Source organism: Aulonocara sp. 'chitande type north' Nkhata Bay, linkage group LG19 (genome assembly GCF_057382095.1).
Source record: "Aulonocara sp. 'chitande type north' Nkhata Bay isolate Kocher_YH1m ecotype deep benthic linkage group LG19, A_spYH_male_GT1.1, whole genome shotgun sequence".
In the NCBI taxonomy this organism is placed as follows: domain Eukaryota; kingdom Metazoa; phylum Chordata; class Actinopteri; order Cichliformes; family Cichlidae; genus Aulonocara; species Aulonocara sp. 'chitande type north' Nkhata Bay.
In genome coordinates this window covers 25,593,985-25,613,345 of record NC_141362.1, presented here as the reverse complement: position 1 = coordinate 25,613,345, position 19,361 = coordinate 25,593,985, and the positions used below count along the sequence as shown (strand labels likewise).

At 38.6% G+C, this 19,361-nt stretch overlaps 3 protein-coding genes across 5 annotated transcripts; 1 reads left to right on the top strand and 2 right to left on the bottom strand.

Annotated features, from left to right (window-relative positions):
• Positions 1-591: 591 nt before the first annotated feature.
• pole2 (polymerase (DNA directed), epsilon 2) lies at positions 592-7,829 on the bottom strand. 2 transcript variants are annotated; one of them, XM_086274645.1, is made up of 20 exons: positions 7,671-7,826; positions 6,307-6,468; positions 5,895-5,995; positions 5,730-5,805; positions 5,389-5,466; positions 5,140-5,233; positions 4,971-5,045; positions 4,768-4,851; positions 4,553-4,609; positions 4,419-4,467; positions 4,251-4,323; positions 3,496-3,668; positions 3,325-3,414; positions 1,945-1,999; positions 1,797-1,856; positions 1,629-1,706; positions 1,371-1,479; positions 1,018-1,194; positions 851-918; positions 592-743 (listed from the first exon to the last, which is right to left on the bottom strand). In XM_086274645.1, the coding sequence occupies exons 2-20, from the start codon at positions 6,375-6,377 to the stop codon at positions 725-727; spliced, it is 1,587 nt and encodes a 528-aa protein (XP_086130771.1). In that variant the 5' UTR covers positions 6,378-6,468; positions 7,671-7,826; the 3' UTR covers positions 592-724. The 2 variants fall into 2 exon arrangements, with proteins under 2 accessions (XP_086130771.1, XP_086130772.1); XM_086274646.1 differs by lacking the exon at positions 6,307-6,468 and having other exon boundaries at positions 7,671-7,829.
• Positions 7,368-15,106, top strand: LOC147307130 (kelch domain-containing protein 1). Of its 2 annotated transcripts, XM_086274654.1 has the most exons (14): positions 7,368-7,484; positions 7,761-7,915; positions 8,383-8,453; positions 8,691-8,808; positions 9,218-9,330; positions 9,925-10,012; positions 10,129-10,212; positions 11,845-11,925; positions 12,016-12,074; positions 12,190-12,299; positions 12,405-12,477; positions 12,579-12,663; positions 14,407-14,459; positions 14,826-15,106. In XM_086274654.1, the coding sequence occupies exons 2-14, from the start codon at positions 7,808-7,810 to the stop codon at positions 14,968-14,970; spliced, it is 1,188 nt and encodes a 395-aa protein (XP_086130780.1). In that variant the 5' UTR covers positions 7,368-7,484; positions 7,761-7,807; the 3' UTR covers positions 14,971-15,106. The 2 variants fall into 2 exon arrangements, with proteins under 2 accessions (XP_086130780.1, XP_086130781.1); XM_086274655.1 differs by lacking the exon at positions 14,407-14,459 and having other exon boundaries at positions 14,826-14,968.
• A 103-nt stretch (positions 15,107-15,209) lies between these two features.
• LOC147307129 (uncharacterized) lies at positions 15,210-17,719 on the bottom strand. Its single transcript, XM_086274657.1, has 3 exons — positions 16,769-17,719; positions 16,549-16,616; positions 15,210-16,182 (listed from the first exon to the last, which is right to left on the bottom strand). Exons 1-3 carry the CDS (start codon positions 17,276-17,278, stop codon positions 16,080-16,082), a joined length of 681 nt encoding a protein of 226 aa, XP_086130783.1. The 5' UTR covers positions 17,279-17,719; the 3' UTR covers positions 15,210-16,079.
• Positions 17,720-19,361: the final 1,642 nt, after the last annotated feature.

Sequence of the window (19,361 nt, the reverse complement as noted above, 5' to 3'; positions counted from 1 at the left end):
AGGACAACTCTCATATAAGAAACAGGTACACACAATTAGGTCAAAATCAAATGGAGACGTTTTTCTTTTCAAAATAAAAGTCTCCACATTTAATTGTTTTCATTAATAGTAGGGTGGAAAAGTACCCCCAAAATTTAAGACTCCCAAACGCAGAACAAAGCGCAACAACGCTTTTCGTTTCGTTAAAGTTTCATATGAAATGGATGTTATATAAAGATAAAATTATAAAAATAAATAAATAAATTGCCAAGCTGAATGGGAGAGGCTACAGCAGAACTCAAAGCTCTGACTGTGCTGAATCCAACAGCATATATGCCTGTATCAGGGACAGGATGCATCTATCACAAGAGCCACTCTTTGGTATTTACCTTGCACATTAATTGAGTAAAATTGGTTGCACATATAAAAATGTGTCGGTCCTTTTGAAACAATTTTAGAAAAACATATTTCACAAAGCTACGATATAGTGACTATAGAGGGTAAAACAGATAGGAGTTGATAATGTTATTAACTTAATGCTACTGACTACTAAGGATGGTTCAAGTTGCAATTCAATGCATAGACACAAAAAGGTCAGAAAGTTCAGTACAAAGCATAAAAACTTTATTATTCCTCATAGAACAAAGACTCAAAGACCATAAAATTATTTGATTACCAGTCAATTTTCAACATCTAATATCATACAAAAGTAATGTACAGTCAAATTGCAAATCCGGGATTTTCTTCACAGCCCTTGAAGTTTGCTGTGAAGAAGAAATAAGAAAACTGTTTAGTTTGAGCACAATCACCATTAAAACCACCATTGTCACTGTTAAATACACCAAAAACAAAGAGAGAGGAAAAACCCCACCTGTCCTCAACTGTCCTGTTGGATGGATAGTACACCTTGAAACTGAATCCACTTTTTGGGAAGGAACCCTGACAAAGTAAACAGGTTAAAAAAAGATATTGCTTACTTATAATAGAAGAAAGCATCCTCTACGATTTTCTGACAAAGAATCTGTCATTCATTCATACCGGGTTGACACAGAGGCAGTCTGTGTTAGTGATGCTGAAGGGGTCGTATTTGTCTGCGAAGACGATGACGTCAGGTACCGGGTAGACTCGTAGGGAAAAGTCATAGGCCCAGAATACAGGACTGACATACAGAGGCAGTGGAGTCAAGTGACCCTGGGATAGGATTGTCCTAACAAACTGAGAAGAGAAAGAAAAAGAAAAATACTACTATCACTACTAAAAGCTACTTTTTGCTTTAAAAATATTAGCAAAAAATGATTAACAAAGGCTTATAAACCTCTGACAACATGATAAATGCTGAAGTGATGATTCTTCCTGTATGAACAGGTTTGTTAAGAAAAGTTGAAACTCACATGGTTTGGAATGTCAAGATTGTTATTGGGCAATCGGACACAATTCCTACACATCTTGTTGACCAGGTCCTCTCTGATAATGATAATCTCCTGGCTGCAGTACTGAATCCTGTCAGAGAAATATGCATCATTACATTATGTATCTGCATGGTTTTAACTAAAACTATTCAAAATCATATCTAAAACCTGTACTCCAAGCTTAATTAAACACACTAGCAGATACTTGTGCATCAAATAAGAGCCACATGTTTGTTTCACCTGCATGGATTAGTTGTGAACACAGAAAATGGCACTCTCTGTCTGAACTCCTCTGTGATGTGGTCTGCCAGGGGAGGTCTGAAACATAGTTTACCCACATTTGTTCAAACCACTCGAATCAAAATCTCACAGAATAAAGTTGAAATCTAAGCGTCTATTAAGGTTTACCGTGGCAGGATGGTGCCTGGACCAGGGTCTTCAGGACCGGGAACAAACACAAAGCGACTACTGCGGGTTTAAGATGAACACACTGAAACATGAGTAAGTAGAAAACAAAACAATAGCAGAACAGAGTGAAAAATCTATTAGAGCTTACCTGCTATGAATGCTGGGGTATGAGCATATAGCATCAGCAAGGGCTTTCAGTGACTCTAAAAAACAATAAACAAAATTAATAATAATAAAAAAAATGAGTAAAACCTCTGAAAACCTTTGTCTTTGTCCCTTTATTAAATTGTTCAGATGTTCTACAGATTTTAGCATTGACCGATTATATATGTATAGCTATTCAAAATATCCATCTAATCAGCCAATCACATGGTAGCAACTGAATGCGTTTATGCATGTGGAAGCATTTAAGACTTAAACCATACAACAGAATAGGGAAGAAAGGTGATTTAAGCAGATGTGATTGTTGGTGCCAAAAAAGCTGGTCAGAAACTGCTGATCCACTGGGATTTTCCCACACAACCAACTCTGGACAAAACTGGCTTGTTTCCTGATGGGCAGTCAACAGTAACTCAAATAACCACTTGTTACAACCCTGTATCCTTAAGAGCATCTCTGAATGCACTACATGTCAAACCTTAAAGCAGACGGGCTACAGCAGCAGAAGATCTCTCTGATTGCTACTCCTGTCACCTAAAAACTGAACTGAGGCTACAATGGATTAAAATTGTATAACAGAAGATTTGAAAAATGTTGCCTGGTCTGTCGAGTCTCGATTTCTGCTGTGGCATCAACTTTAAATGCCACAGCCTACCTGAATATCATGCTGATCATGTCCACAGGGTATCCATATTCTGATGACTGCTTCCAACAAGATATGACTATGAAAGTGAGTTTACTGTACTCACATGACCTCCACAGTCACCAGGCCTCAATTCAATAGAGCACCTTTGGGATGTGGTTGAATGGGAGATGTCCAGCCAACAAATCTACAGCAAGTGTGTGATATTATCATGTCAATATGGACCAGAATCTCTGAGGAGTGTTTCCAGCAGCTTGTTATTCTTCTTATCGTTTTAAACAAATAACACTGGCTTGTGGCTCTTTATTCACTCTCTGTTTCCTATAACAGTTAATGACTTGCACAGCAGCCATATTTGCTCCATAAATAACGTGCACTGAAGTATGAGATGGTCAGAGTATGCAGTATGTCAGGGGCACTAATGTTTTCATTCCACGGAGGAATTTTTTGAGGACACACACCAGGATTCAGACACCAAAATAATAGCGGACAGCAGAGGACACGTCGTTTCACAGCTGTCTTGTTTAAATAAACATTCCTGGAATTGTCACAGGACATACGTGACAGGAAATCGCTGTGCTTACGTTCAGCGTGAGCTCCATATCACGGCCAGTCAATTGATCCATACAGTGTTTACACAAAAAACTATGTCAATAAAATTTTAGAGCATCTGTCAAAACTCACAAGCAGAGATTTCAAGATGTTCAGTGTGTTATGAGACTTTACCTTTGAGTGATTTGAGCTGTGTCTTCCCATACGGGGCAGAAGAGAAGTTTCCACAGAAAATGAAGCAGGTGGGGGGCATGGCAGCATATCCTGCAATTTAGAAATGACATCAAAAATGTTACTGGTGTCACGCAAAAGTGTACTGTTGACTTGTAAAGTTCACTATCAGACCTGAGAACATGATGTTGAGCTTTTCCATCACTTCCACACTGTCCAGCCAGACATCGGAGACGATAACAAACATGGCGTCTTCATTCTCCTCTTCCAGCTGCTTCAACTTTGTGGACGTTTTCACTGAAGTGGCAGATGGACCTCCAAAAAAGTTAATGTTTCCGTAGTATGCTCTGGAAATAATATAACAATTACACCAAGGAATCAGAATCATTTTCTGGGGACCTCATATAATAGAGCCGTAGTTATCAAGGAATTCAAGTAAAACATGAAATAATACTGTGGACCCAAGCAGGACAGCCCAAATCCACAATTGCTCATCGTGTTCTCATAAGATGCTGTTTCTTAACAATCCCCTGATGGTAACTGAATTAAAATTATACACTTTAAAAGTTTCCTAAAAAAACATTTTTAAGTCCTGCATTCTGACTACAATAAGGCTGGGGAACTAAGCCCTCCTGTAACATACTGTGACTGTATTCAGTCTTTATAGTCTGCTGTTGAGAAGTGTGATCTTGGCATGTCTGTGTAGCTTATAATGACGATGATCTCCAACTTAAAGAGTATTTGCCTTCATATTAATTCAGTGGCATTTTCACAAATTAACAAGGAAGACAAGTTAAACTGACTTCACTTCACTGGAAGCTCCTTAACTTTTAGTCTGAACATGATCTCACACACACAGAAACTCATACTTTATACTAGAATGTAATGTCAAAATGTATATTTTGTAGTACAACTACTCTTCCTCTGACCTTGTGGCTGATGAAGGCTCTGTTGGTGGGAACCCGAAACCATTGACGTGGAACACAGAGTCCTCGTACCAACCTAGAAAACAAACCGTGAGTTGCAAATTCACAAATAGGCTTGGATGTGTGTATAAAATCCACATTTTGCCATTTTTACTAGAGTAATTATCTTACCTTCTGCCAGTACAAAGCAGGATTCTGTGTAGAGGCCATTATGAAACTGGTGAGAGTGGAGCTAAGGAATTTATCTTTTATATTCCATGTGATTTTGCATAATATGAAGGACTTTTATTAACATCAAAGGATATTGCTTTGGACAAGTCCAGCTGTATTGTTCCACTTGGGTCCTCCAGGTAAAATTTACCCTGAAAAGAATGGTTTTCAAATGTTAAATGAACCAGAATAAACAACAACAACAACAACAAAATCCTCAAACTGAACATAAAGTCACAATTTTCATCGCATTCAGTGAAATGGAAAACAAAACAAAACATAATCTCTTATATTTATCTGGATCACTAACCTCTTTCAGTTGTGTGATCATACCAAGTACAATCACCTCTCCCAGTTTAGCTGTGCTACCAAGCAATGCTTCAACCGTCTTCAGCTAGGAAACACAAATAATGCTAAAAATGGTTAGTTAAATTTGTTTTGTTTTTTTAAATAGCTGACATGAGGTAATACACGTTTAACACAGTGTCCATTACAGTAGCTTAGATGTGATACCTGAAATTTGTTTTGACCCTCTTCAACAGCAGCTCCTATCGCTGGCGGGGTGAAGAGTTCATGGCGATGTGTTCGCTGCAGAAATGAATACGACATGCACACTATACATATTAAAAATGGCAGCAAAGACAGCAGGTCAGCCTGGAATCATGAGACAGATTTTACTGACTTGCTGAAGGATTGTATAGCGCTCCCTGAAGAGTTCAGCTTTTTCTCTGGCCAGGCCACACAGACTGGGGGCTGGATGACTGGTCATACTGATGCTGGATGGAAGTCAAAAGTCAAAATAAAAGCTTTACAATCTTTGCCAGACACACTGCGGTCTGCAAAACGGCAGAAACATTTATATTTAAACAATAATTTACATTAACTTTAAAACAAAAGAGAAAAAAAAAAAAACCAAAGTTGTTTTACTCACGGTACAAATTTCTTCCTCTCCACACTGTAAATGTATCTGGGCACATCAAAGGCTCCAATTATGTTGAAAACATTATCTCTGGAAGGGACGACTCATATAAGTAAACAAGTTAATCCCAACCTTACTCTACAAAGAACCTGCAACTGAATGATTTCTGTCCCAGCATTTAGTTTTTACCGGCATTCATTATATTAAAATGCTTTATGATCAATTAATTAAGCATACTGTGTCAGCTTCTACATGAGTAATAAGTCCAGTGGATATTTCATTTCAGTCGATGTACAAAGGACACCCAGAGTCCTTCCAAAAATATTAGAACAATGCTATTTTTTTAAACTTACATTGTTTCGTCACAAGTTTGAGTGCAATCCTGCACGGCACTTTCCACCACGGACATCTCGATCATGCTGGAGGACACTGCGCGAAAAATCAGTACAGTCACAGTCTGAAAAAACTCACATGGGAGCACAAACATAGGAGCACACAACAAGCTGTACTGCACTCACATGGCTGTTTTTCCACTGCATCCAAGACCCTTTCAATAATATCATCAAGTTCAGAATGACTGACGGACTCCAGCACCTCTACAAGGTACCTGCTGGCCTCACTGGAGCGCAGAACAAGAAGAAGCCAATCAACAAATAAATAAACAAAGATAACAACTACATGACTAAACACGGTCCAACTACATCGAATTATATGTGCACATCCAATAAAAATGAAGTCTAACAAAAGTGTAAAAAGCTTTCTTTGTTCGTTTTTAAAAACATTTTTTCTGTATTTAATAAGGCAAAATACAGAAGGCTTGCACAGCGAGCTGCCTGTTCGTAACTTCAAGATGAAACAAAAGACGTCGTTGTGTTTTCGAAAGTTTTCAAAGCAGAAAAAAAACATTTTTATCTACACAAGAATACATACGGGCGCAGTATAAGTCCTCTCATCTTGAAGCCAGAAGACACTTTCGTCTTTATTCTGCGTGCAACATCCATGATTATTTCTGCTCCGACTCAAGCTTTGGCGCTAAATGTCAACTTCCGCAAACTTCCGCAAGTGTCGTCACTTCCGTCTTAGGGGCCGCCTCTATTTTATTAAAAAAAGCGAACTTGAAAACAAATCTGCCGAATCATTTTCACAAAATTATGTTTTTTTTGACTGTGAGTTTCTCTTTTAAGTCTATTCTAATTTCCATTATTGTGTTTTTTAATACAGGCTAAAGATGCATAAAACATCACCTAGCTTTTTAAGGATAAATTATTTATGAATAACAAAAATAATAGCAATAATAACAGAAGTTATCAAAACGAAGCGCAAAAGGTGTTACATTGTTTATATTGTATATTTCTTAGCATGTTAATAGTGATTTGACAAAACAGAATACAATTACTCTATCACGTGTCACCTTATATTTTACTGCCATTTATAGACTGTGATAATTATATAAAACATAGTAGTTTCATTATTTGTCAGTAAGCTACCATAGTGAACCATACGTTAGTAATTGTTTATTGCCACAAATTAACTGTATCGATGACACAAACAATTCTGCTCCAAAACTGTAGATTTGTCTCATGGTATTTTTTGATTTCGAAATTGATTTTGGAAAATATTTGTTTGTTTGGCCTTAATTCAAGTTTATAAAAAAAATCCTTTTGAATATATTACTGACTATATAGTGTAATTAGTCATAAGTACTGGTTATTAGTGCTTATGAATGGATGGACAGAGAAACTGTCCATGTTGTACAAGCTGAACAACTGTGCCTTTCTGGGTCTTCTTTTGAAACAAACAAAACCAAAACAAAAATCTATACAAAAATAAATAAATAAATAACAAGACAAAATGCTGTCCAAGAGTAAAATTCTTGGCTTAATATCTCGAAATTTTGACTCAATAACTTCAAAATTCCGAGTTATTGTGAGATTAAAAAAAAAAAAAAAAACAAATAGAAATTTTATGCTGGAAGAGGTTCACCGGAAGTAGTATTTTATTTTGTAGCTGTGTTTACAGTATTTGGCACCGAGGCTTTCTTGTCCAAAATATGTAGGTTTAAAAACATGAAGAAATAATATCCGACAGCTAACAGCGCGTTGCGTCCCGTGAGTATGCACTAAGTATGGTTATTTAAACGTTAGTTTTTCAGTGTTTTTGTACTGTGGTTATGTATTAACCTGTTCCGAGCTTTTGTCGGTTGAATTAGTAGACTACCATTTTTTTCTTTTCGCATACCCAAATAATATTTAGCATAAACCGAAGACAGTAGGATGGTTCGAGTTTCTACTCACAGTTAGCTGTTGCCTTTGTTCTCGTAAATACATATAGTTGAGCATAGGTGAGACATTTAGACATTTTTTCCTTTTTTGTGTGATTTTTAGGTTCAAGTGCATGCCTTCACGTCTCTGTGTGTAAATAGCAGTCAGTTATGGATTCCGCCTTTGAGAGGCACTGCTCGGAGCTGGTCGCCCGGGAACGAAGCGGACATACTGCTGTGTTGCATGGCAATCTCCTGTATGTGTGGGGAGGCTATATGGTGAGAAAACACTGAAACATAAAAGACACAAATGACAAGGAAGAGAAGGGAAATTTCTCCAGTACTGTATTAAACATGTGATATTTAAATGGTGGCATTAACTGTATATGCCAATTTATACCTAGTAAAATTAAAAATAAAAATACATTCATAAATAAATGAGGACTGCTGTGCATTATTATATGTAACAGCTTCTTGCTTTTTTTTTTTTGCTTTCATTTCCCAAACCACATGACCTAACTCCACCGCCTGCACCTGTATTATAATGCTTCTTATATGTTAATAAGTCAGTAGTGATTAAACATCTGTTAATATAAAATATTTTTTTTAGTTTAATTTAATTTCGTTTTGTTTTTCATTTCTGACTCAAACACCTGACACTTCTCTGGAGACAGATGAAAATATAAAAATGAAATGAGACGTTATGCTAAAGTGCTTAATTTATTTAATTATTTTGTTCTTTCCAGTCTGTTGCTGAGGAAGAAGTTTTCTTACCTAATGATGAAATCTGGGTGTATGAACTAGACGCAGGTATTTGGTAAGAAGACTGAAAAAATTCCTGCTTGCTTCTGTTTGCAAAACAAAAAATACCAATGCCTGTTAAGCCCTGACTTTCACTCTGTTTTTCAACTCGTGGAAATTGTGTTGGAGTCATATGACATTTCAGCTATGTTTGAACTTACAAGCACTCTCCTGGGGCTGTTTGACTTCTGAGTTGTGAGTGAATATAAGCAGTTTTTCTGCATTTTTCTTTTCTTTTTCCATTTTTCTGAAGGAAGGTGTGTCACATGGATGGGGACGTCCCTCCCCCCATGTCTGGGACCTGCAGCTGCTACATGAATGGACACATGTACATATTTGGAGGTTGTGATGACAATGGACAGACCAATCAGGTTTGACTAATATCTGAGGAAGTGACTGTTAATGACACGTGTTTTTTTTGTAAACATAGTTATGTTTACATTGTGTGAATGCTTAAGGTTTAGCAAGCACTCCCGATGCTTTCTTTCCTTATGTAAAATTTGCAGAGATAGTGTTTTAAAAATAATGTACATTTTATGTTTTTTGTGTCCATGATCAGTAGCTGGAAGTATTGATCATTTAAAGATTACTCTGTAGTGCCTCTAGTGGTCAAAAACTCCACATAAACCTTATAATGTTGTGCGAAACAGAAGTATCTATGGGCATGAACTTAAGGTGGAAAGACCGGAAAGACGCTGAAAGAAAATGTTAAATGTTGATAAATAAATGCAGCAAAGAGATAAAGGAATGAAGATTTGATCAGTGTTTCTCATCCTACAGATGTACGGCGTCAACCTGGAAGATGGGAAATATACATGGAAGAGGATAATGCATGAGTTTGGCTCAGCCCCCTCTCCCCGAGACAAATTGTCCTGCTGGGTTTACAATGGACGGTGAGCACAGTGAAATTTTAATCAAGTTTAATTTTCAGCATTTTGTTACCACATAAATCACTACAGGAAATCAGTAGTTGTGAACTAAAATCTATTTTTAAGATTACTTGTCAAAAACTGGTACTAAAGAAATTTTGAGGATTAGATACTGAATTTTCCCCGCATGACGCTGGTTTGGAAAAGTGAAAGAAAATGGACAGATAAATAGATAAATTAGGTTTCCGTGTCTTTTTCATTTTTTAAATTGAATGCTGGGTGTTTGATCTTACTTTGATACATGAAGTGAAGAGGCTATCCATGTGTCTTTGTTTCCTGCACCAATTTCCGAGCAGATTTGGATGTCCACACAATCAACATTTTTTGTTAACAAGTTAATCTTGTAATCTTGGTTTTACTGTTTTTGGATTTGACGTTAAATCCAGGTTTTGTCAGGCTTTCAACATCTTTTTAGCATTCTTTATCTTAAAGTCATCATCCGAACAAAAACACAACCTGTGTTGAGTTTTGAAAACTATTCAGCGTTACGTCTGTTCTTGATTGGATGTATAATTTTATGTTAATTGGAAATTATTTTTTTGTGTGATATTTTTCCAGGCTCGCCTACTTTGGTGGTTATGGTCACAAACTACTGAGTGATCTCGACCGGAGGAGTGGAAGCTTTATTGTGGATGAAACTTCATGGGTAGGTTTTTTGTTACTCACTACAAGTCTGTTAGCTGTCTCTGTGAGATTTTTTTGAAGGTTTTTGTTAGAAAAGTTAGCTTCTTTACACCTGCTTAGCTCTTTTGTTATTGCCAGGTGGGAGATGTCTTTTGGGGATGGAACAATGAAGTTCACATATTTGACCCCATGCAGTCCAGCTGGAGTGAACCGCGGACCCACGTGAGTCAGTTTGAGATTAATTCATGCTGGTATTGACTGAAGTCAGGAATTTCATGTGTGGGATTTTTCCCCTGATGCTATAAAACTTTAATTAGTAACTTCACAAGTGGAAATATAAATAAAAGATAATTATTAAGACCTAAGGCTAGGCATGTTTGACTGTTGCTCTCAAAATGTTCCAAAATTGAGCACATGCAATCTTTATACAACACTTTGATGAGACAGTGTATAAGAAATGTGGAACATCTTTGACTGCAGCTCCTGCAGGGCATGCTTACACAGCTGAACAGAAACAGCTGATGCAATATTTCATCATCACCTATGCGTGTTGTTCTTATCCAGTGCAATCTGTAAGAAATGCTACCATGTACAGTGTGAAAAAGGGTTTGCCCTTTTGCTGGTTTTTTTGCATATTTGATTTACTTTCATATTACATGATCGTCATTACAGATCATCAAACAAATTGGAATTTCAGACAAAGATAACCAATGTAAACGCAAACGGCAGTTTTTAAATTATGATTTCATTTATTAAGGGAAAAAGGCTATCCAAACCTACCTGAAAAACAGAATTTTCCCCTTTTTAAAAAGGAGTTAACTGTGATAAACCGCAATCTGAGTTCAATTTCACTATCAAACCCCAAGACCTTTAGACCTGTTGGCTCAAGAAATCACTGAAATATAGTCTGTCTAACAAAGTGAAGTTGGCTAAAAGATCTCAAAAAGCTACAGAAACAACTGAAAAGTCAAATTATTGACATATGTCAGTCTAGAAAGGGTTGAAAAGCCATTTATAAGGCTTTGGGAATCCAGTGACCCACGATGAGAGCCATTATACACAAACGGAGAAAACTTGGAACAGTGGTGAACCTTCCCAGAAGTGGACAGCTGACCAAAGTTACTCTAGGAGCTCATTGATGACTCATCCAGGAGGTTAGAACAGAAGTCACAAAAACATCTAGAGATCTAGAGAGAGAGGCCAGCCTCACTAGCCTCAGTTAGGAGTTCATGATTCAACAATAAGAAAGAAACTGGGCAAAAACAGCATTCATGGGAGACCTCCAAGGAGAAACTTGATGAGCTCAAAGATGTTTGGTAAAATATTCTGTGAGACAAAAGTTTAACTTTTTGGAAGGTTTGAATTCCTTTACATCTGGCATAAAACTAACACAGCATTTCAATACAGAACAGTCAAAAATGGTGGTGGTAGTGTGATGGTCTGGGGACTGGGATGACTTACCGAAATTAATGGAGAGCAGATTGAGTAGAAAATGTCAGATCATCAGTTTTGTGCACCAAAGCTCAAGCATACTTGGGTTATGCAGCAGGGACAATGATCACATTAGAAAGTCTATCACTGAATGGCTAAAAAATAAGTAAATGAAACAAAATCAGGTAGTACATTTCTGTGTTCATAATGTTATCTATTTTGAAAACACCATTGGTTGAAATGCTCTTAGACACTCAATGTTGTACAGAAAAGGTAACTTTGACTTTCAGAAAGTCTGGAGAACTCATCAAGAACTTTAAAAACAATTCCAATAACATCTGGGTCCCTGGAAGCAAAAAAATAAAGAAATGTTGGAGTAGCCTGAGACTTTTGCACAGTACTATACACTGTTTTTGCTTGCAGGGCCGAGCTCCTGCTCCAAGGGCAGCCCATGGCAGTGCTGCGCTCGGTTACAGAGGATACATTTGTGGAGGTAGAGTTATGGTAAGAGTCCCAGTTGGTTTTCGATGTAGTGTTTATGGATGCATGTTGTGTTGATCAGAGAAAGTTACTTGTGCTGTTTTTTAAATGCAGGAAACCAGGACAAATGACATCCATTGCTTAAACCTTGAATCATGGACATGGTCAGAAATGTATGTAGCCATGTGTCATTGCTATACTGTACCTTGTCATGTGGTGTATGCAGAACCTGAGCTCACAGTGAGTTTTTAAGTTAACTGTGTGTATCATGCCAAATCGGTTTTCCAGAATCCCGTTGTCCCCAACTCCGGTGGGGAGATCATGGCACACACTCACAGCAGTATCAGACAACACCTTGTTCCTGTTTGGAGGTCTGAGTGTTGACTGCAAACCAATGAGTAAGAAAATGCATCCTCTTATTCAAGTTTATTTCCTTTGCTGCTTTGGTCCTTTTATGTCCTCTAGTTGTTTTCTTCTTAGTAAAACAAACCTTGCTCGATTAGGTGATGGGTGGTTGCTTGATGTCGAAACAAAGAAGTGGAAAGAGTTAGAGCATCCCTTTAAGAATAAGCCAAGGTAACAACTTATGAATGTAATATTTATTACTCTGAACAAACGTTATAAAGCGTTGCTGTAAACTGTGATCAGATTTTAAGTGGTACCTTCTCCTGTTTAAGGTTGTGGCACACAGCTAATCCAGGCAAAGATGCTGATGTGATTGTGTTTGGTGGAAGTTGTGACTACATCTTGCTTGTCGACACTGTAAGTATCAGAGGGAGACGCATGTAGAAGCTAAAAACAAAGGTGAAGTTAGTTTAATTTTCCACGTCTTTGGAAATCATGACACAGGTGCAACATGAAAACTATGTTTTTGTTTACATGTATGTTATGTAAAATTTAAACAGGGTTTACTCTATACTGCAGGGGCTTGTACTTCGAAGCAAGTTCAACGTGCACAGTTATCATTTGCTTATCTGGCTTCACTTCCACTGACACAAACAAAGGTGGTAATTAACTAAGTCAACCCAGCGCTTCCAAGCTATGACATGAAAGACAACAATCGTAGACATGGACAAGTCTGCTGGTAGCACAGTGGCATATTTCAGAAAGAAAGGGCAAACTTTTTCTTCATATTAGGAAAATATGAAAAATCTGAACATATAATATCGGCTAAAGGTGACACAAATGCAGCCGAAGCAGCACTGTGTAAGTGGGTTTGAATGGCTGCAGCCAATGCAAATTAGAGCTTGTTTTTGACGATCTATGTTTTTTATTAATGCTTATAACAAAAAAACATAGACTTTAAACAGTCTTTTTAAACTATAGATCTGCCTTTACATGGGCTCTTCCAGGAATGGTGACACTGTTTTCCAGAGAATTGATTTGTGATCAGGTGGTATTTTTGTACTGTTTATCTCTTAACTGAAACATAACCTGCAGAGCAGGTCAGAGTGCTATATGAGGTAGCAAGTTCAACACAGCTATATCAGAGGTTAGTTAGTTTGTCTGCAGATCAAAGTGAAGCAGGTTTTATTGATTGAATAAGTGTTCCTGGTTATAAAAAGCCTGAACAGTTTCTGCTCTGTGTTCTAGTAGCTGCAATTCCAGATGTGTAAACGAGTGTTAGCAACTGATTAAAATCGAGTATAAAATATTTGTAAAATTTCAGAATCACCAGAATTTACATTTCATTTAATGCTTTATTACTTTGAGGCTCCTGTATTTTAATTCATTATTATCAGGTTGCCCCAAAAGCTCCCTGAAAAGCCAATTGATCCAAAGTGGTGCAGAGAGTGTACTGACAGGGACTTGAAAGAGAGACCATATTTCTCCCTTATGAGCTGCCCTATATTGGCTCCCTTCTAAATTTCCCCTCTCCCTCTTCTGGTCATGGTGGAAGGGTCACCCCTCCCTACGCCTGGTTTCTGTCTGAGATTTCTTCTTCTTAAAAGGGAATTTTTCTTTCCGACTGTCGCCACATACTTGCTCATAGAGTGTTGTGGGATTGTTTCTAGTACACTAAGTACTTTATATAAATAAAACTGAAGCAAACTGAATTAATAGAATAGGGAAAAAATTGGAACTTTATGATGATTTCAAACCGAACATGTTCCTGTCTGGGTGTTTTCAACATAGATTACTAAAAAAGTCAGCCCATTTCGAGACTTCGCAAATTAACCCATTAATCCTGATTTGTAGTACTCCCCTTAGGTCTGAAGTACAAGTTACCCCAGCAGTGTACCCTAACATGAAGTGAACTGCCTTTCTAACACTGAAAACTCAGCGTTAACCATGAAGTTAACTAAGCCCTTAATCTTGCTTTGTAAGGCATCAGGTCTCTTTCTCTCTACAGAGCAGTCTACACCTGACAATGAGGCATTAAAAAACCTACGGAGAATGTTTGCTAAAGGAACTGATCTAATGAACATAGTTTTGTGAATAAATGAAGACTACAAATATGTCTATGGATGTGAACCTATGTAAACCTTGTGCATTTCTTTTCAGGGTCACTGCAATGATGCACTTGTTTTTCAGACGCAACCATATCCCCTGTTTAGGTAAAAAAACTTTCTGTGATACCTTTACCAGCAAGATGTCAAAAAACTAAGGCAAGAAAAGTAAAAGCGAGATCCCTTGTACGACACAGAGCATTGCAGCACTTATTAAGTCCGATGCAAAATGAATAGGATGTAAAGTGGGATGGAGGCGGAGTTTTCACAGGCGCCATCAGCCTTGCCTGACCTACCGTGATTCTCACTTTATTGCTACAAACAAGTTTGTCCTGCAGCAGCTCTGTTAGAGACAAGTAAAATATCTGCTGTCCTAAGTATCTGCTGCTTTGTAGGGCACGTTACTTTAAATATGCATTCGTCTCCCAAAATAGAAATGAGAATTGACAGGCTTTTTTTTCCTCCTCCTGACAGGATTTGTGAGGATTACATTGCAAAGAATGTGAGAAACAACGAGGTGCTCCGAAATCAACTTCCTCTCCTGCCTCGCAAGCTACTGAAGCTCTTACAGAGAAGGATCTCTTTCTACAGGCCTTCGAAAAAGCAAATGACTAGCTAAAAAGACCTTGAATGCCATGCTGTTTAAAGTGCTATATTTCTCCTTTATTGTTTTACAAATTAATATTTTATTTTGTACAGTCTGCCTACAGTCCCTGCGATGACTGCGCTGAATAAATGACAGATTGACACTTTGATTTGCCTGATGCAGATTATTACAATACGCAGATAACTCAGTCAGCAGAACAGAGCAGCTACAGACACGTTTTCTCCCAGAGTAGTCACATGACCAACAACTCGACATTTTCTGCTTTTTTATTTCAAACACACACAAATTTTTTTTAACTCTGCTTCCAAATTTTCATATTGGAAATTTCCTCTAAAAAGTTTGATAAAATTTCACGTTTGTATTCATGCACACAACTTCTGCATTCTGCCACTAAGTGGCAGCAGGCTTTTATTTTGAAGTGTTTCAATGGCTGAATTGTGTCAGCAGAAACAGACTTTGCCCAACTAAAAGTCTCTCTGTAGCCACATTCTCGCAGGGTGGAGAAAGTGCAGGAGCTGCGGTCAGGAAGGAAATGTTAGGTAAACATTCTCTGCTCATACCTTGGCAGGGTTTGCTACATGAGAAACTAAAGCCCTGAACACTTTATGCTCACACAAAACCGCTGGTGGAAACAAGTCCATCTTTACTGCTAAAAGATCACAAGCATGTACCTCTCCTGCTGACAATTACAGAACTGGCAGAAAGGGTCTGTGTTGTCTCATTAAACAGACATGTTAAACCATGTTAGTAATAGGTAGCAAATGAGTGCTCAGTAGGAGTCGAGCTGGACAGTAACACCCTACCTGCTTCAGAAACCCAACCCTTGTGAGTGTGAGGAGAACTTCCTGGCACATATTCAAGCTGGTGTTTTAACTCTGCAATTACTGCTGCATCTTGTTAAATAAGACTTGGCTAAATGCACAGACTGGGAGTGATGCTGTTTTAAGTTCAACACAGACTGTGTTCATTATTTTTTTCCTGGCAACCCTGCATAAATATAGATTGTGCAGCCTTTCCAGCAAGCAGGAAATTTGTCAGAATAAACCCTGGTTCCCTTTCTTTGAATACAAACGGTTTCCTGTCATGAGAGCTTGCTAAAAGAGCTTTCTTAGCTCGGAGGGTCAACTAAACTCTCTTTCAATGGTATCCATCAGCTCCTCTTCTGATCCATCGTACAGGATGACTGGCGTGGTGAGAGAAGAGCCATGGCAGCTATCAAACGTCCTGGGAAATGTAGAGACCCACATCAGGAAGGTGAAGATTACAAACAGAAAATGTGACACATATTTAAACAGTTTAACCCAACGCTCAGAGTGTAGAGGCCCAAACAAAACAAAACTAACAAAACAAAAATGGCGCTGTGAGAAAGTTGGAATAAAGTTGGAAATATGAATGTTTTTCTTTTTGGCATTCTTCAACAATAGACACTTGTCTGTTTCTCCCCTGCTTGCAAACATCTGGCGTATCTGATACGCTCTGAGAATAATGGATTTGGTATTTCGATTCCTTTAAGGTGAATTTGATCTGGCTCTGCGCATTTTTCCTCCACTGAGGTCAGGAATGAATAATTTATTTAAGTTGCCTACTTACGGTTGTTGTTCTGATGTGGGGACGTCTTCCGACAAAGCCTCTGTTGTCAAACAGCCCTGTGAGGAGGACTGACATAAAGCAGAGAGGGAAGGATGGATATTATGTGTTTCATTCAATAATAACTCGCGGTTATTGTTACTTTAAAAGCATACTTTTGTTCTCATAAACTGGATTACAATCTGGCAAAAGTACTTAAAAGTAGAAATTTAAAAGTCCTTACATTGTGCTCGGTGGTACACCCAGATGTGTGCTTTTTAACGTGTGCGAAGGCAGAGTTGCCTTTCTTGTTTACATCTCTTGACACACTGTGTGCGACACGTGGCTCTTGGTCTCTTCCTGACGCTCGGAGCCTCGGAGCAGAGCTGAAGTCGTCTTCAGCGTCCTCCTGGCTGAAATGACACAGTCCGTATGTTTTGGATCTGATGAACGTCTTCTTCGGAGGGGTCTTCTTTACCGAAGCGCTCTCTCTTTCTGTGTAATCTGCCATAACTGTGTCCAGTTCTCCATCAATATCCTCCTCATTCCCAGAAAAGTCCGAATCCTGCCCTTCGCTGTGGCAGTCAGGTTGCGCGCGGTTACGCACATTGCGCAAAACTGAGTGAATTTTAAGAGGCTTGAACAGACGGCTGTCCTTTTGAGGTGAAGCGACATCGGTCCCCGTTTTGGTCACGTTTACCTCGCTGACACAAGCAGGTGCGACTCTTTTTCCTCGGCTTGTACCCGAGCCCATGTCCGTGTGTCTGGGCTGCTAGTGTAGTCTCATTTCCAAATTGCTCCTGAGGCACGGCAAGCGCTTTTGCAGTTGAATATTAACCAACAAAAGCGTGGTCCTTGGCAGTGGTTAAGGTCAGTCTTCAATTAGTTTTACGATAGGAAGGCAGTTCTTTGGCAAAAAACGAAGCTTTTCTTTAAAATGTTTCTACAGACAGGTTGTTAAAATAAACGGCAGTAAACTTTCGAGTAACTCCAAATCAAGATGAGAAACTGTGTATCCCTTACATAACCAAGTTTGGCTCAGGACCCCAGGGAGAAAACTCCGCCTTCTTATAGGGGGAAACACACATCCTCCATTGTGTCTACTGCTAAAAAAAATAACATCTGCCTGTGTATTCTCATGGATTTAAGCAACCAATCCCCAAAAAAGGGAAATATACGTAAATATTCACGTGTTCCCTTTAATGATAGGGAGTCATTTTGAAAGGCTAACAGGAAGAATTAGTCCAATTTGTCTGTATCAGAAACATGACCAGCCTATTTCCCTTCTTCACCTAATAGATTTTATTGGGGCCAACAGTGAGTGAATTCCTGTCACCCTGATGCAGGAGCCCCCCTCCTCCAGTGAATGATTAAGATTAAAGTGCTGGACCATGAGAGAGGGCATTCCTTTCCAACAGCTCAGGCTTCCCAGAGATTCCTCAATAAGCTTTTGTTTGGTCCACTTGCGCATACAAAAGACATGACAGGAGCACCTCAGTGCCAAAGCTGTCCAACAAAAACCCAGAGTGCACCAAAGCAAAGAAAAAAAACTTGTTTGCCATCTTTCATTAAATGCCTCATTTTCTCTCTCTCTTTTCTTACTTGTGTGTGTGTGTGTGCACATGCAAGTGTGTGCCAGACAGCTGTGCAACCTGTTCTCTCTGGAGGCTGACCAAGTCAAAGACACCTGTCGTTTAGGAAATTGGCAATGTGAGAGTAGAAAAAAAGCAAGTCGGCCTGCAGGTCTCAAATGTCTCATTGAGGAAATTCCTGTCTTGGTCACTGATTATTAGAGAACACACGCAGCATGTCGGCAAATCTTACTTAACCTGCAAACTTTTAAAAGTAAAATGATACTGAAATATAAAAATAGCTCTTCTTCCATACACTCTCAGCTGCAGTTAGCTACATCTCATCATGACAGAAGAGCCTGTGTGGCATCCTGATCACATTTACAGTAGTATGAAAACCTCCTACTACTGACTCTCTCCATTTCAGTGATGCTGTCCAAAGATTGGATAATCTCAGAGATTGCCTTTTAGGGGAAAAAAATGGAGATTCAGAGCTAAGCTGGAAAACTGAGACATCTTCCCGATTGTGCAATAAATTGCATGTATACTGCAGATGTTGCCTCTCTCTCCCAAATGTAAATTAAATCTCCTTAAATGAAAATAAGTCTTGTTTTTCGACAGTAGTCAAACATAAAACTTAAACAACAAGCTTACTTTCCAGCCCTGCTTCTCGAGCAGTCTCGTTTATGTTATTTTCAACCTCTACTTCTGTTAACTCTCCGCCTGCACTGCACTCTGGTGTATCATTAAAGAGATCGGGCCGCCACATCTGGAGAAAAATTCAACAGCTTCCAGATGAGGGGGAGGATCTGCCACAAAATAGAAGCCACGGCCCAGCTCGCTACATAACTGTGGTTTTTCTTACTTCTTCCAGATTCAAGAATATTTCTCCAGTATGGATGAAGTTTAAAAGACTGGGAAAAGCATTTATGAAACGCTGACCTTGGATTTAGTTTAGCTTTGTACATCATATCCTATGCAAACTCTGAATCAGCAGACATGTGAGTTGTTTTTGCAGTGCTGTGGAAACAAACGTCCTTTGTTCCCTCCCAACAACAGAACATCATATGTGAAAAATGTTAATTATTATGACTCAGCTGCTCCATTTGGAGGACAACAAATAAAAGCATTGTTGTTGTGTTTGAGTAAAAAAGGAAACAAACTGCCATATGTTTGTAAAAAAACAACAACCCCAAAACCAAATCTCTGGAGAGTATTTAACAAGCCAGCTGCCCGCTGATAGGCATTCCAGTAAAACTGCCTGGA

Excerpts from the sequence above, each read along its gene's own strand:
- pole2 (XM_086274645.1), bottom strand. The coding sequence starts at position 6,377 with ATGGATGTTGCACGCAGAATAAAGACGAAAGTGTCTTCTGGCTTCAAG. Across the intron at positions 5,467-5,729 it reads CAAACTTGTGACGAAACAAT|AGATAATGTTTTCAACATAA; the intron begins GTAAGTTTAAAA and ends CGTCCCTTCCAG. Across the intron at positions 1,195-1,370 it reads ATCTTGACATTCCAAACCAT|TTTGTTAGGACAATCCTATC; the intron begins GTGAGTTTCAAC and ends TTCTCTTCTCAG.
- LOC147307130 (XM_086274654.1), top strand. The coding sequence starts at position 7,808 with ATGGATTCCGCCTTTGAGAGGCACTGCTCGGAGCTGGTCGCCCGGGAA. Across the intron at positions 7,916-8,382 it reads ATGTGTGGGGAGGCTATATG|TCTGTTGCTGAGGAAGAAGT; the intron begins GTGAGAAAACAC and ends TGTTCTTTCCAG. Across the intron at positions 12,478-12,578 it reads CCCTTTAAGAATAAGCCAAG|GTTGTGGCACACAGCTAATC; the intron begins GTAACAACTTAT and ends CTCCTGTTTAAG.
- LOC147307129 (XM_086274657.1), bottom strand. The coding sequence starts at position 17,278 with ATGGGCTCGGGTACAAGCCGAGGAAAAAGAGTCGCACCTGCTTGTGTC. Across the intron at positions 16,617-16,768 it reads GGTGTACCACCGAGCACAAT|TCCTCCTCACAGGGCTGTTT; the intron begins GTAAGGACTTTT and ends GCTTTATGTCAG. Across the intron at positions 16,183-16,548 it reads CCCACATCAGAACAACAACC|GACGTTTGATAGCTGCCATG; the intron begins GTAAGTAGGCAA and ends TACATTTCCCAG.